Source organism: Ischnura elegans, chromosome 11, assembly GCF_921293095.1.
Source record: "Ischnura elegans chromosome 11, ioIscEleg1.1, whole genome shotgun sequence".
NCBI lineage: Eukaryota > Metazoa > Arthropoda > Insecta > Odonata > Coenagrionidae > Ischnura > Ischnura elegans.
In genome coordinates, this window is record NC_060256.1 from 13,468,584 (window position 1) to 13,483,191 (window position 14,608).

The 14,608-nt window shown below is 39.8% G+C and overlaps 1 protein-coding gene across 1 annotated transcript; it reads right to left on the minus strand.

Annotated features, from left to right (window-relative positions):
- Positions 1-1,357: 1,357 nt before the first annotated feature.
- LOC124168111 lies at positions 1,358-14,329 on the minus strand. Its single transcript, XM_046546225.1, has 5 exons — positions 14,288-14,329; positions 14,023-14,174; positions 11,764-12,001; positions 3,847-4,026; positions 1,358-1,932 (listed from the first exon to the last, which is right to left on the minus strand). Exons 2-5 carry the CDS (start codon positions 14,074-14,076, stop codon positions 1,796-1,798), a joined length of 609 nt encoding a protein of 202 aa, XP_046402181.1. The 5' UTR covers positions 14,077-14,174; positions 14,288-14,329; the 3' UTR covers positions 1,358-1,795.
- Positions 14,330-14,608: the final 279 nt, after the last annotated feature.

The following is a 14,608-nucleotide window of genomic DNA, read 5'->3' on the forward strand; positions in this document are numbered from 1 at the left end:
TTAACAGAAATCTTGATTTCCACTCCTTGATCAAGATATTGATATTGTGAGACTCCTTTAAGACTCCTGACTAAGATTAAGACTCCTGTGATATTGTTTCCATTTAACTTTGATGAGACACCACTTCAGGGTTCACAGAATCATGCGTGTATGTACTCCATGAGCTTGGAGGCACGGCAAATTGCTACTTATTGCAAATTTTATTGGAATATCTATTCAAAAAATACCTTTTAATCAGACAATACATTAAGTATCTTACGTTCCACTTTCCATCTGAGCATCTATTCTAATTGCTGTTCCCTCTTACTTCTCCTTTGTTACATACTCCCCCACTCCTTATCTTTGTTGTTCTAAACTCATGTCCCTATCGATGGTCTTTTATATAGTTTTCCAAATAATGCCAGACCTTGATTGTCAGAGACACAGTAATGGTGTAAGTGGCATTAATTGTAGGTAAGTAGTGTAGAGATTGCAAGTCTTACTGCAAGATGTTACGTGTAACCATCGTAAAATATTATAGAGTATGATTGATTGGAAGAGGATATTGCATTTACCATGTGCTCCATCTTAAGAATTGATTGAAATGAATCATGAAGGAGAGAAAACTTAACTACTTTTTGTATGTTCCTTATACCTTCTTCCCTTGCATCATTAAACATGAAAATATCCCATGCTAAAAGGCCATTGGAACTGGACTGGTTTAGGGAGGAAGGTTTATCATTGAATTCAGTTGAAATTTTGTACATCTCTAAATTATTGGAGCATAAATACATATTTATCCAATTTATATGTGATTTTAGCAGTATTTTATTAGCTGTTTAGGTTTCCAGACTTTCTTCCTTCCTTTTGACCGGTGGAAAGCCCCAATGTCTCGAATTTTGTTCAGTGCTTTAACAGGAACTTGAGAATTGCTAGTAGCATACTTTTTGAAATTTCCCGCGATTCATCTTAATTGCTCGTAGAACTCAATGGAAAAGATTTTTCAAAGTGTACGCTGAAAACTATAGATATGAATGTTAGTGAATCCTTTGGGTTTGGATAGCTGTGGATAGCTTTCTTCCCTCACTCTCCTATAAAGGCCAATTGTACAAATAAATTTCATGCACCTTTGCTAATTAATCACTGCACACACTGCAAGTGTAAAGTTTGAAAGGATAAAAGCTATAGGGAATGATTTTCCAACTATGAGGAGCTGAAATTTCAATATTCATATTTATGGTTGCCGAATAATGTAATTATATATTATTTATGGGCCTCACCTATATCGTACATATGTTCACTTAGGTAGTAGTAATAATCACATTTATTTTGTAACATTTTTGATAAATATAGTGTGCAAGTAACAGTGCTTCCAAAATTGATTTCTTTTTTAAATCGAAAAGAATAGAATTATGAATTTAATATATATATATTTCAGATACAAATTCCAGTTGGTCTCTCTGGCTTGAAATCATGTTTAATTTATGCATTTGAAAGGAAGATGGGAAAATAGATTTTCTGACCCATTTCATAAGTGAGGGAAAATCTTTGAGACCCAATTTTGGGAGAAGTTTAAAAACAGCTTCCAACTTTGAATAGAGATTGTGTGGTACTCCGGGAAACCACGTACAAAGTACATAGTAAAATTGAAGTACGTTTTTTATGATTTAATCCCTATGTCTGTATAAAGTTTAATTATTTCTCTTCGGCGTTAGTTTTTGTACTTCGTCTTTATTTTTGTGCCGATGCTTTGAGTGCTGTGTTTCCACTTAATCTCTTTCTGTAAATAGTCTTTGTGTCACCATATTTTCCTATATCACACCCCTCGATCCTTTTTCCTCCACCACTGGCAGAATACATAACTGGCCAATGCTGATATAATAGTTGCAGCCAGGAAGACTCCAATACCAATTGCCACATAATCAGTGCTCTCCGTCGATTTGCAGTTGACTCCTGTAAAATTTTAATATGTGTAAATATACTTTTGAACATGGATATGGACAATAGGGCATTTATCATTTCATCACTGTCATTTAAATTGAAACCATACATCCAAACTTTGAATTGGCTATTGCCATGATACCTAGAGATTGATGGAAGGACGAGGAAATATTATGTATACATATATGTGTGTTTCACACTTAATTGGAGTACAATGCCTGTTTCAGCTATATCAGGTCATCATCAAGTGAATACTCATGTGCATCAATTGTGTGCTCTAATAAAGTATGAGGCATAGCAAAATTTATTTTTCATAATAACCATGTACGTGGCTTCCTTGCAGTGAACTCGTCAGCCATTGATTTAAACCAACCGTTTCAATGGATAGATTGTTAACTAGGGGCATGGGACCACAGCTACCATCCTTCTAGGGGTACCTCCGTTGGAAAATTTTTCAATTGAATTATCTTCAAACTTATTTTAAGCATTATTTCCACCTTTGTGATTAATGAACAGCTACATAGGATGTCTAGGTATATGCTTAAATAGTAGTCGATCTTTTGAATGGTAACGAAGTCTCAAGCAAGCTACAACCACGCACCTATTCTCTGATAACTCCAGTACATGTATTTCCAGTTCTATATCTTTGCCATCACTCGTTTTAAAATGAAATCCAGAGACAGATTAAAGTTGCTGTTTTGGGGTGCAATTCATTATTTTTTTATTCCTGCTCTTAACAAAATGGGGCTTGTGGAGGCTTTCCTTGACACAATATGTGATAAGCAATTCATGCAAGGAATGCGTAAATACTACATGATTATTGGGTACCCCTGTGTAATCCAAACTTGTGTATAATGCACAGGTCAACCTTTGACTGTTACCTATATGTCTTTAAAATTGCAAGCACATATAACTTGCACTCATGAATTGCGTGCATGACTCCCGCAGAACCTAGGCTGCTGAAATTCATATTCTTGTAACCTTTCAATATAACAAGGAATGTGTACAATAATTTCACTGATTGCTTAAGTATATGTTTTATAAAGTATGTACCTGTCTCGTAATTCTTATGCATAACACACTCGTTCACCTTATGTATAACATGCATCAAATGACTAAGATAATTTTGCGAAAAAGAAAATATGTATACTATTTGTTGAGCATTTAGGGTAAATGAAAACTTGCATTGGAATTTAACTACATATATGGTTGCATTACATATTTCTGTTTGCTGAGGTTTTCTGGGGGAAGCATGGTGCCCCAATGGATACCCACACAGCACATCGTTGCCAAAGGACGTCCGCTGCGCGTCCTCTCAGTGTCCGCGGATTTTCAGGACAGCCAGAGGACAACCGCCGGCTGTCCTGGCCATCCGTCCGGTACACTGTCCTATCTCGGATGTCCAGCGGACGTCCAGCTAGTGTCCCATTAGTACGAAGGTTTTTGAACAGTACGCAGGCAAATTCATATGCAGCGATAAAACTGTATCATACACGCCCAAATTTCCTAAACTCGTGAATTAACATATGACACAGTAGTGGCCAGTTCGTATTTGGATACTAAGATTCAGTGGCGCCGACTCCATGGGGCCTGAGGGGGCCTAAGCCCCCTCCAAAATTCGTTTGTTACATAGTTAAAAACACTATAAAAACACTAGTGTTACATACTAATTGAAGAGTCCTGGGTGAAGCCTCTTGACACTCATTTAATCAGAGTGTGAGGTGGCCCAGTGAAAGGAACTGGCCCCTCCTCCCTGATTGTGATATATCACATACCTATCTTGGTTTAGGGTGAGCTCTACTCTTCCCTATTTCAACCAACCTTTGGGTTGAATCACTGGGTACTGAGTGAGGAAGAATGGGGAGAATAGTTGCTCCCTCTCATTGCAGCTTAATCTGTCCCAAATTATATCTTTTGTTTGCTTACCTTCGCTGAATGTGGATTTATCTGTGTATGCTTGGAACTGTATGTCCTCAAAGGTTATAGCAATTGGACCAACTGGATCATTTGTATGCAGGTTCAAAATTATCTCCTTGCAGTTGAAAGATTTGTTGAATGGTGTCTCGAAAAGTTGCTGGTTATCTAATGATGCAGTAATAGTTTGAACTGTGAATGGATTAAGAAAGATGAGAATTAGTGAACTAAGGGATGTGGAACACTACTGAAAAAGCGTACTGTGTCCAACTCTTTCCCCAATATCAGGATCAAGAATGTGGCCAGAAAATTCTTTCAAGGGGATTAATTTGATAATGGTGCACTTAAGACTGTGTGAATTGCATTAAAAAAAAACATGCTTCACCCTTGAAAATGAGATTGCTCTTGTTTTTGAATGCATCTAAAGCCCGTGCGAAGAAAAAAGCATCTGGGCCAAATATATAACTTGCAGCCTCGGCATTCAGCCACCACTGAAGCAAACTTGTTGAGTGCTTGAGTGGGGCAGACAGTCCAAATTGTATACAGCAAATTATTTGTTGGTTTATATGGTTAATGCATGTGATTTAATGGATGAATTGGCTGTGAAATAATTTCATGATAGGTGACATCAAAACAAGACTGCGTAAACATATCAGACACAGCACTATCACTTGATCAACTTTTGGTTTGAAATGAATAAAAAAAATATTTTTACATAGAATATAATATAAACTAGAATAAAAAAATATTCCAACAGTTTTATATAAATGGATTCAACTGCAGGCACCACATTGTTTTCCATAACCCTGGGCCAATCCAGTTAGTTTAAAAAAAAAAACTATATAGATGGCTTTAAATCTTCCTATCAAGGCCGTAGCCAGAAAATATTTTTGGGGGGGTTTATGGAATAGTAGGCAAACATAAAATTATTTTTATAAGATAAATAAAATAGCATATACGGTTAAATATACACATTTATTATAAACCCTTAAAGGAAAATATAAAAATATTATAGCAAAATTGAATTTAGCCTTCTATCTTCCTTTGCAGCGAACAAACGAATTAACTCCTCGGAGTCGATGTCAATTCTGCGGTCCCTCAGGAGGCTCATAAGTCACTCACCTATGTACTATTATTTCACACACTGCACTATAACTACACACACACTGCACCTACAAATTCGCTTAGATAATTATTGACTTAAGCAGCATTGGACTACTAGATGTCCCTGCGCCACTATATAATATCGTCGTGTGAGCACCAAGCAAGCATAAAGTATCCATTTAATTTTTTTCATTTTGGGGGGGGGATCAATCCCCCTTTATCCCCCCCCCCTGGCTACGGCCTTGCTTCCTATGTTTACCCTTGACTTTTTACTTGACTGTGAAGGTATTGCTTTGAAAGGAAAGGTGTTAGAATATTCAAGTTGTTCAAGGATTCTCCCAGAATATTAGTCATAAACAAGTATGCTTGATAATTTTTACAAATCTCTTTTTCCAAAAATTCTGAGGGGGTTTTGAACATTCTACCCCTACCCCAGGCTGCTGCCTTGATTATAATATGTAACACATAATTATAATTTTCTTCTCCATATATGTACTATAAACCAAATCTCTTCATGGGTTTGTTGCAATAATTGTCCGAACACTAGCTTCTATAATTCGGAAAATTGAGGTGAAAATGGGCATTCAAGTTTTTTTGTTTAGCTCCTTTACCAGTAGGTGTTGACATCTATTGTACAGGATGCTTTTTTCTTTTCAACCAATCAATCACATAGTTTTTGGTCTTTTTGTACTTTTAGTCAGTTTTGAAGAAGTTATACTTTTATATGATGTTCATCATTGGCATCATAAGGGCGACAAGGCTAATTTCAAAAGATTAGTACACAAAAAAAGGTAGGCATATACGAGCATGAGAAATTTATGATGAATGAATATAAGATGTAAAGAGAATCATCTACTTTAAGGACTTTGTGGAACCACTACTGGTATATATACAGTGAAACCTCTATACAACGAACCCCTATACAACGAAATTTTAAGAAAACCCCTCTATTTCGAAGTTAATGGCCCGGTCCCGGTTCCTTCCAATGGTTAATGCACGCAAAAAAACCTCGCGTAACGAACCTCTCTAACTACGAAAACTCCGTACAACGAAGTCCACACTTGGGCCCAAAACAGGAAAAGTGCCCCTCTAGAACGAATTATTGAGAATAAACGCAGTATTTTACATTTTATAATTTTTCCTTAGATATTTACGTAATAAGCAGGAAGTAGAACTACAGCGGAGGGTGCCGTTGACGTGCCTGCTAAGGCAATGAAGATAGTATCGACGGCAACATCGGAAAAGGCGCAAGCTCAAACGAGCCCTTGGATTCACATGCATATTTTCTAAACGCGTGAGAGTGTAACACGGCCCCGATAAGTCATACTATGTAGAACTGGCTCGCCACCATCTGCTTGTCTCGTATCAACTCACTCTGCGACCCCTGTTCCGAAAGTACGTATCAAATGTCTCTTCGGAGTTGTTGCGAGCGAAGTTGGGAGGGGAGTTGCCTTTTTCTACGTATCAAATGTCTCTTCGGAGTTGTTGCGAGCGAAGTTGGGAGGGGAGTTGCCTTTTTCTCCCCCTCCCCCCCAGGTAGCTGGAGGGTGAGAGCGGGTTGGATGACTAATGGACCGAGAGGGGCGGGGGCGTAACAGTGGCAGCCGGCCAGCTGTAACCCAGTACAGAAAGGTAACCTGAGAAGATTTCTACGTAATGTGATCTTGCTCGGTGAAGGCCATAGTCAACTAAGATAACTACTGATTACTCATCCACTCCTCTATCGCTCTTCTCAGCTAACGGGGAGCGAAGCATTGGCTTTATTTGTACCTACTTTTTCTTATGGTGGGAACCGTCGGAGTTGACAATGTATTTTTACTATGGCGAAGTATTCAAAACTTCATTGGTTGGTGTTCAACCAATGAGCGCAAATTTTTGTCTACTCTGTCCCCATCCCAGAGGAAAATCTGGAGAATCCCCTCCACCAAATATATATATATATATAACCGTCTTTTCCTTGATGGATGTAGTCTGTTAACCTGCAAGTGGTGCGTTTGCTCGAGATCGTACATATATTTGCTCGATTGCGTGAGGATACCATCTTCATTGTGTTTATGGAACGCCCATAATTCGACGGGGATCTGGTCCAACTGGAAGAATTTCGAAGCTGATTTGGATTCCACGCCGATCGCCAAGAAATTTAATACTTGTGACACGGATTGGGCGAATACGTTGCGGAAGACAGGTAAGACTGAAAGCATTTTATTTGATGATTCTCTACCAATTTTTCTATTACGTCATGAAATTATTTTGCCCTTTAAAATCACTGATGTTTTGAAGTATTGCATCTCGTAAAGTAATTCATCTGTTGCAATTGTATAATAATTAAAGGCAATTTATTTCACAATTTTGAATAAAATTATCAGTAATCCTTCAAGATATAGCATTTTAACTACGTTTTTGATAACAAAATATTGGTACTCAAAAACTGCAGCTCCACTTTCACGGCTAATTATTACGTTCTAGCGCTTTATCCTATTCCCTTCCGTAAATTCCCATCACCTTTGGCAATAAACCTCTCCGTACCTTTACCCTACCCTTTCTCCTAGTGACATGGTATGACGAATGGCCTGAGGTGCCTTGCCTATCACATCATACCTTTCCTCTTCCCGTCCCCCCTTCCAACCCGCCACGTCCCTCCAGCGCACCCGTTCCCCACTTGACCAGTCACTAACTCCGACCAACCAAATTTTCATGCATGGTACATACCTGATGGCATCGCTAAGCAATGTCAAGTAACGTAAAAGAATTTATCTTTTACGTTACTTGACATCTTTTACGTTTTGCTCAAAACCAAATATTTTTTATCTATCGAGGAATCACTGATGATATAAAAAATTTGGCTAGTCTTCAACTTATTTTATCTTCATCGCAATGGATTCAGTAGTAACAAAGATGCGACTCTTCAGACTCGAATATCTTTCCTGTGTGCGAGGACAATTGAAGTCTGGAACTCATTCCCTGTTCGCTTTACTGATTATTAGGAGCTGAGAAAATATAGGAATAGTCTGTCCTAGTCTGCTTTAGTCATTACCTGTGGAAACGGCTGCACGAGTTGATTGTGACAACAGGACTTGCTTCTACGGTACGAACTGGAAAATATTTTGAGATTATTCTTTCTTAATTTTTCTACAAATTGAGTATTTTTCGGTTATTTTTATTCCTTCCTTATTATTATAATTATTCCTTTACAGTAAAATGGCCAATACCACCAAAAAACGCCGACAACTCTCCATTGAAACGAAGTTGCAAATTTTGGAATCGGTCGACACTGGAGAGAAAAAAACGGCAATTGCGGAGAGATTTAACATTCCGGCATCCACACTTTCCACAATTATTGCCAACAGGCACAAGATGGGAAATGGTATTGAGAAATTTGGTCCGGAAAGGAAGAGGTCTCGGTCATGCAAAAATGACGAATTAGACAGGAAAGTATTTGAGTGGTTTACGGAAGTGAGAAGTGCCAATATCCCGTTATCTGGGTCCATCCTACAGGACCGGGCGAAAACAATAGCCCTAAAATTAGGGATAGATGATTTCCACGCCTCTAATGGATGGCTCTCAAGATTTAAGCGTCGGTGGAATTTGACGACTCTCAGGGTATGTGGGGAGGAAGCAGCAGTCGACGTGGCCGTGGTGGAGGAGTGGAAGAAAAATTTGCCTTCCTTGTTGGCTGGGTATGACCCCAAAGACATTTTTAACGCCGATGAGTCTGGCTTCTTCTATAATCTCCTTCCGGACTCCACGTTAGCTACCAAGGGAGAAATTTGCCATGGGGGCAAACGAAGTAAAGAAAGATTGACCGTTCTTTTCTGCACTAATAGTGACGGGTCAGAAAAGTTGAAGCCTTTCGTGATTGGTAAATTTGCTAGTCCGAGGTGCTTCAAGCATGTTAAAAATTGCCATGCCGTTATGGGAATAACAAAAGTGTGTGGATGACGGCAATTTTATTTAGAGAGTGGCTCGCATCACTTGACGCAGTCATGGGGGGTAAAAATAGAAAAATTCTTCTTTTCCTTGACGGCTGCACCGCTCACAAAACATCAGATATGAAACTGAGAAACGTGAAAGTCGTACATTTTCCCCCTAATTGCACGAGCAAAGTGCAACCACTCGATCAGGGGATTATTTCCCTCGTGAAGAGGGCATATAGAAGGCAGCTGGTTGAATATCTTCTACCTAGAATAGGAAACACGGAAGACATCAAGTCACTGAAGTGGAACATCCTGCAAGCCATTCAGCGTCTCTGTGTTGCATGGGATGGAGTAGAGAAGAGCGCAATCACGAATTGCTTCAGGAGGGCAGGCTTTCCCGGAGAGATGGACGTCCAAGACGACCCACAGCCGGAGGAGAGGGAGGAATGGGGCGAAGTCGCACAATTGCTAAACATTGAAGGGGTATCTTTCGAAGACTTTGCAAACATTGATGATGATCTCGCTGTTTTTGGCAAGAATGAGGATCCTGAAATAATCACAGAGACGCAGGATGTGAGCGATGAAGAGAGAGAAGAGTCCAGCAATTGCGTAGTGCGCCCCAGTTGGAAGGAAGTGGTGGACGCAGTAGATGTTTTGGAGCGAGTTTTTATTACTTCAGAAGATGGAATAGAAAATTTGAAAATTCTGCGGCAGGTTGAGCAAGCAGCCAGTAAAGAAATGAGAAAAAGGATGAGGCAGACAACTTTGCAAAACTATTTTAAATAGAATAATTTTGGATTAAAAAACTTAAAAACAGATACCGTCTCTTATTTATTAAAAATATTATTTAAACCCATTTTTTTCGAAATTTGTTTAAACTTCCTAAAATGTACTCATTTGAAAAGAATAGGGAATGTTTCGGCTGAGGTAAGTCTCAAGAGAGCTGTCTGTATATACAGCGAGGACAGTAGACGATGTTGTATTTATATTTGTGAGGAGGTAAGTGAAGGAGAGATAAATCGAAAGGCAGATTACTAATACATGAATTTTGTCCTCCTTCTGGGTGTGTGTCAAATAAGTTGGGTTACTTGAAGAGCGGCAGACCACAGGGTCACGCACTGTCGGAGACGCATGAGATTTTGGTTAGGGGAAGGGGAATCACTGAGGAGAGGGATGGCTCCCCGAAGAAACGTGGAAGGGGAGGGGAGATAACAGCAGCATTGTAGAGAAAGTCGCCTAAGTGCGTAGTTCTTCTTCCTTTCAGAGGGGAAATGTTATTGAATAATAGACATTTTGGTATGAAATGTTTGGGAGTGGTTAGTTGTAAATCCACTCCTTTCCTCCTCATTTCAGTGCGTGCGTGGGGTTAGACTTCTTGCTGTGTCCAACTGGAAACATCTCCATTCCAAATTGTTAGCATGAAATATTACCAGTGCAACTAGAGTTTTCAGATTATCGATTTTCGCCTGGTTTGGGCAGAAGTCCTTCAAGTGTCATAAAAGACGCGAAAAGGAGTGGGATCAGGTTCTTTCACGTGTTTTTATTCTCTGCTAACGTAACGTAACTGATTGCTAACGTAAGTCGTATTGAATTGGTTAGATAGTGCTTTAGTGACTAATTATCCCAGTTTAATAGTTATGGCCTGCAAATGGCACATACGAGAGATACGTTCGGTAAAGGACTGAAAAACCACAAACCTCGCTTAAAATTGACTAACAATAAGTATGAAGAGGTGAACTGGATGAATTCCCAGCGATTCCAACTGTCCTTATACTCGGGGAATACTTAGTTGTTGTTTTTTGTCTATCAGTGGGTAAAGTAATTGCGTAAGCTTGGTTTCGCTGAGCGTATGACTGAAGACGGTTCCGGGATTTCCTTCCTTACCTTCCCATTCTATCCTCTCCCGAGGGCGTCGGCGGGCTCCTTTGTCGCGACGACCCCCTCCATTTCCCTACCTTTTTACCACCCCCTCCTTAGGTAACTCGGGCGTATAAGTCTCGGACTTGGTTCTCGGGCTAAAGTTGAAACCGTATGGAGATTTTTAGTCTCTCCTAAACACTGGATGAAAGGCGACAAAGCGTGGATTCAAATATTATCCTGGCTTACTCGAGGATAGTACTGCGTTTTGGCACCGAGGAATGGGTGTACCAGCGGAATACTGATCGTGTCCAGCTTCTATTAAGTTATACCTGAGAGGAGTATCGGTCATACTGAATGCATTATCATCTGAGATTGCCACTGTTACTTCGATTGCCGACTTCCACGATTTTACTCGTGGTAACTAACACGCCCCACCTAACTTCCATCGTCGTTTATAGATATTAGTACATACCGGTCACGAACATAGATATTTACCGGAATTTCAATAGGATGCCAACAATGCACTTTATTTCGTAAGTCTTTGGGCAATATTGCTCTTTCAGGCAAATTTGCTGCATAAAACTGCCATTTGATATCGACTTCAATTATTACACTCAAAGAATAATGCCGACTAGATACTCAGGAAAATTATGGATCACTCTTTAAGACGTGATCCTTTGACATTAATTTAAAAAAAATTGTTTATCATCACTCTAGGGAAGGTTTTAATGGCGAATGAAGCAAGATTGATAAATTTACTCGACTTGCATCGTAAAGCACACGGAACACTTTGTGCCCCTGCGAAGACGCAACCCGCTCGTTACCCCTATACAACGAAACCCTCTACAGCGAAGTCATGATTTTCCCGGTCCCCTCAAATTCGTTGTACGGAGGTTTTACTGTATTGTGTATGTATATTTAAAATTTCTTTAATGGCAGAAAAAGTAATTTTTCACTAGCTTTCTGATTGTGATTGACTGAGCCATGCACAACATTTTAATGCCAAGTGGCATTGGTAATCTTGCACTCATAGCTCTGGTGTTTCACCTACCGTTATGATGCATTCCTGGGAAAGTCTCATTATCAATTTCTACTCTCAGTGAGACTTGTTCAACTGAGTATTTCTGAACGTCATCCTCCTGCAATGTAGTTACATTTGGATTGGCTTTGATCGTCAATGCCCTTGAGAGTCCACCTTGTCCATTCCATGAGAGGGATATCCACTGCGGGCTCTTACATGACCCAGATATGACTGCATTTGTTGGAATGTTGATGAATGTTGTCATATCCTAGAAAATACAATTTGGAAGACATGTCATTAACTTTTAGCTGGAACAATGTAAGTCTATATGTGGCAAGCATGCTAAACATGGGATTGGTACCATGAACCAAGAAAGGTCATTGTGCCAAGGCAAGTGTCAAGCATCCTCCCAAAAATCCAACATCTATCTCCAATTTGTGGGAACTTTTGCTTACGGCAGTTATATTCACTAAAACTTTTACGTTTGTCATTGTGTCAGACTTATAGCTGGATTGGGGAGGAGGGCTTGAGCCCCATGAAATGATTTTCCTTGTGGTGACTACCTGCTATTTATCTGCTGAAAAGACCATTAGACCAGGGGCATCTATACTCTGATGCTCCATTTTTTTATATAGGTGCATTTCACTATGTCAGCCAATAGCAAATGATGGATTAAGCTTTCAGTATTATTCAAACGAAATAAATAGCTGATTTAATGGTTTTCCGATGCGTTCAAATAGACAACAATATCAGTGCAGGCAACGTGCACATCACCCAAGCTCTCCCTGAAGCATTTTCCTGTTTTCATTCGTGCACTGCATCATAGTCACGATGGTCCCAATACTTTGCCATCAATGCTATTGCCCAGGGTCCAGAAATGTTAAAACCCTCCTGACTGTGACAAGGTGAGAAAGTTTTTACCAACTCAGACTCCATGATCTCATAAATATAAATGTTTACCAAAGAATACCCAAAAAATCTATTCATACCATTACAACTGTGGCTGGTATCTAAAAAGGACCTTTGTTCTCTTACATTTCATCCTTTAGATACCCTTCAATTCAAAGAAGAACAGAAAAACCAGAATTATTTATTTTTATTAGTATTTCAAACCAGACACGTGGATAGGAATTTGCTGTCCATACTGATGTGTTGTATATACTGATATTTTTTTGCCAATTTACTAGCATTAGAAAACCATGCATGCCATTAAATCGGCAGTATATTTTGTTTGCATAATAATGCTTAAAGTAAAATGCATAGCTGGTTATTATTGGTTAATAGAAAACATTATGAAATGTGGCTGGGGTGAAGGAACTTCGGAATGAGTCAAGCATAGACCTTGAATGGAGTCAAGTTCAAAGCAAATGTGAGAGTTTTAACCTACACCCCTTTGTAACACCACTTTCCAATATGAGGGGTTTTAAGTTTTAAACTGACTGTACATAGGTACATCGAGGGGATCGGGTTGGTGTGGTGGCTGGAGTGTTGGTTTCCCACCCCGTGGGCTTGGGTTCAAATCTCAGCAGTGGTAGAGAATTTCCAATCCCTGCTGGAATGTTCTGTGGAGGATATTTCAAGCGGAACACTCCGTCCGTCGGATGGGACATTTAGCCGTGGTCCCCTAGGTGCCTTTCGTTGAGAGCAGGCTAATGCCTGGGTGGGGTTTCTCTCCACCCTTCCTTCTAAACCCTTCCGTCATGGCGCAAATGACCTCAGCTGCCGGTCGCCTCCTCCAAATACCATACCACACCAGGTACATCGAAAAAAGGAGTGTTAGAGGAAAGGCATCCCTGAGCTTGTGCCCTCCTCAGCAGATGTGCTGCTGGTAGTTGCCACAAAGGAAAAAAATTTCAGAAAGGAGGAGGGGGAAGGCTGAAGCCTCCAAGGAACTCCTTCCCCCTGGCTTCGTGCCTGTTGCAAACTGGCATGGTATTAACCCTTTTAGTGACAGCCCATTTTGCCTGGTATACTGAAGAATCCCAAGGCTTTATTTTGTGAATTTATAGATTAGCACTTAAAATTGATATAAAGCCTAATATGCATTTTTGTAGCTTTTTTTTTCATGTGATCTCAGTATGTACTTGCAAGTATGTAAAATCGTGACAGATACAAAGAAATAGTAACAAAAGCCACATGAAGCACAAATATAAAAGGCACGAGGTAAAAAAAAATCCCTGCCGACAGATTGGCCCATGGCACCTTTCACATATACCCCCTGGGCTGATAGATCGGCCCGTGGGCACTTATAAGGATTAAGTGAGTGTTCTTTGAGTGACATTTACCTACCTTCTCATCTGTATTTACATAATCAATCTTGACCTGTGTGCCCATCATTGTCATTATGCAGGGTCGGCCATCCGGTGGGTAGGCAAAACTCTTCACTGCTGGAGCATCAACATGGTTGCCATGTCGATCCGTGTAGCACTTGGCATCTTGAGTTGTCAGTGTTTTGGTATATTCTGCTATATCTGGTCCAGCCCCTTAATTGAGAGAAAAATAATGAGAAAAGGCTTGAATGTATTTCTCTTTGTGTAGCACTTGGCATCTTGAGTTGTCAGTGTTTTGGTATATTCTGCTATATCTGGTCCAGCCCCTTAATTGAGAGAAAAATAATGAGAAAAGGCTTGAATGTATTTCTCTTTGTGATTGTGCATTGATGTCCATGATGCATGATTTTCATGGCAACTGTGGCGTTACGTTGTTAATCTTGCAGATTGCTCACGTAAGCCCAGACATAGGGAAACTCCAACCGTCGGTCACAAGCTGGTTCAGGGAAAGACTCCACTAACAAGAAATCAGCACACAAGAAAAAAATTGCCAAAAATATTTACGAGTTATTTTCATTCAATATCTAATTGAAGTAGACTATTCA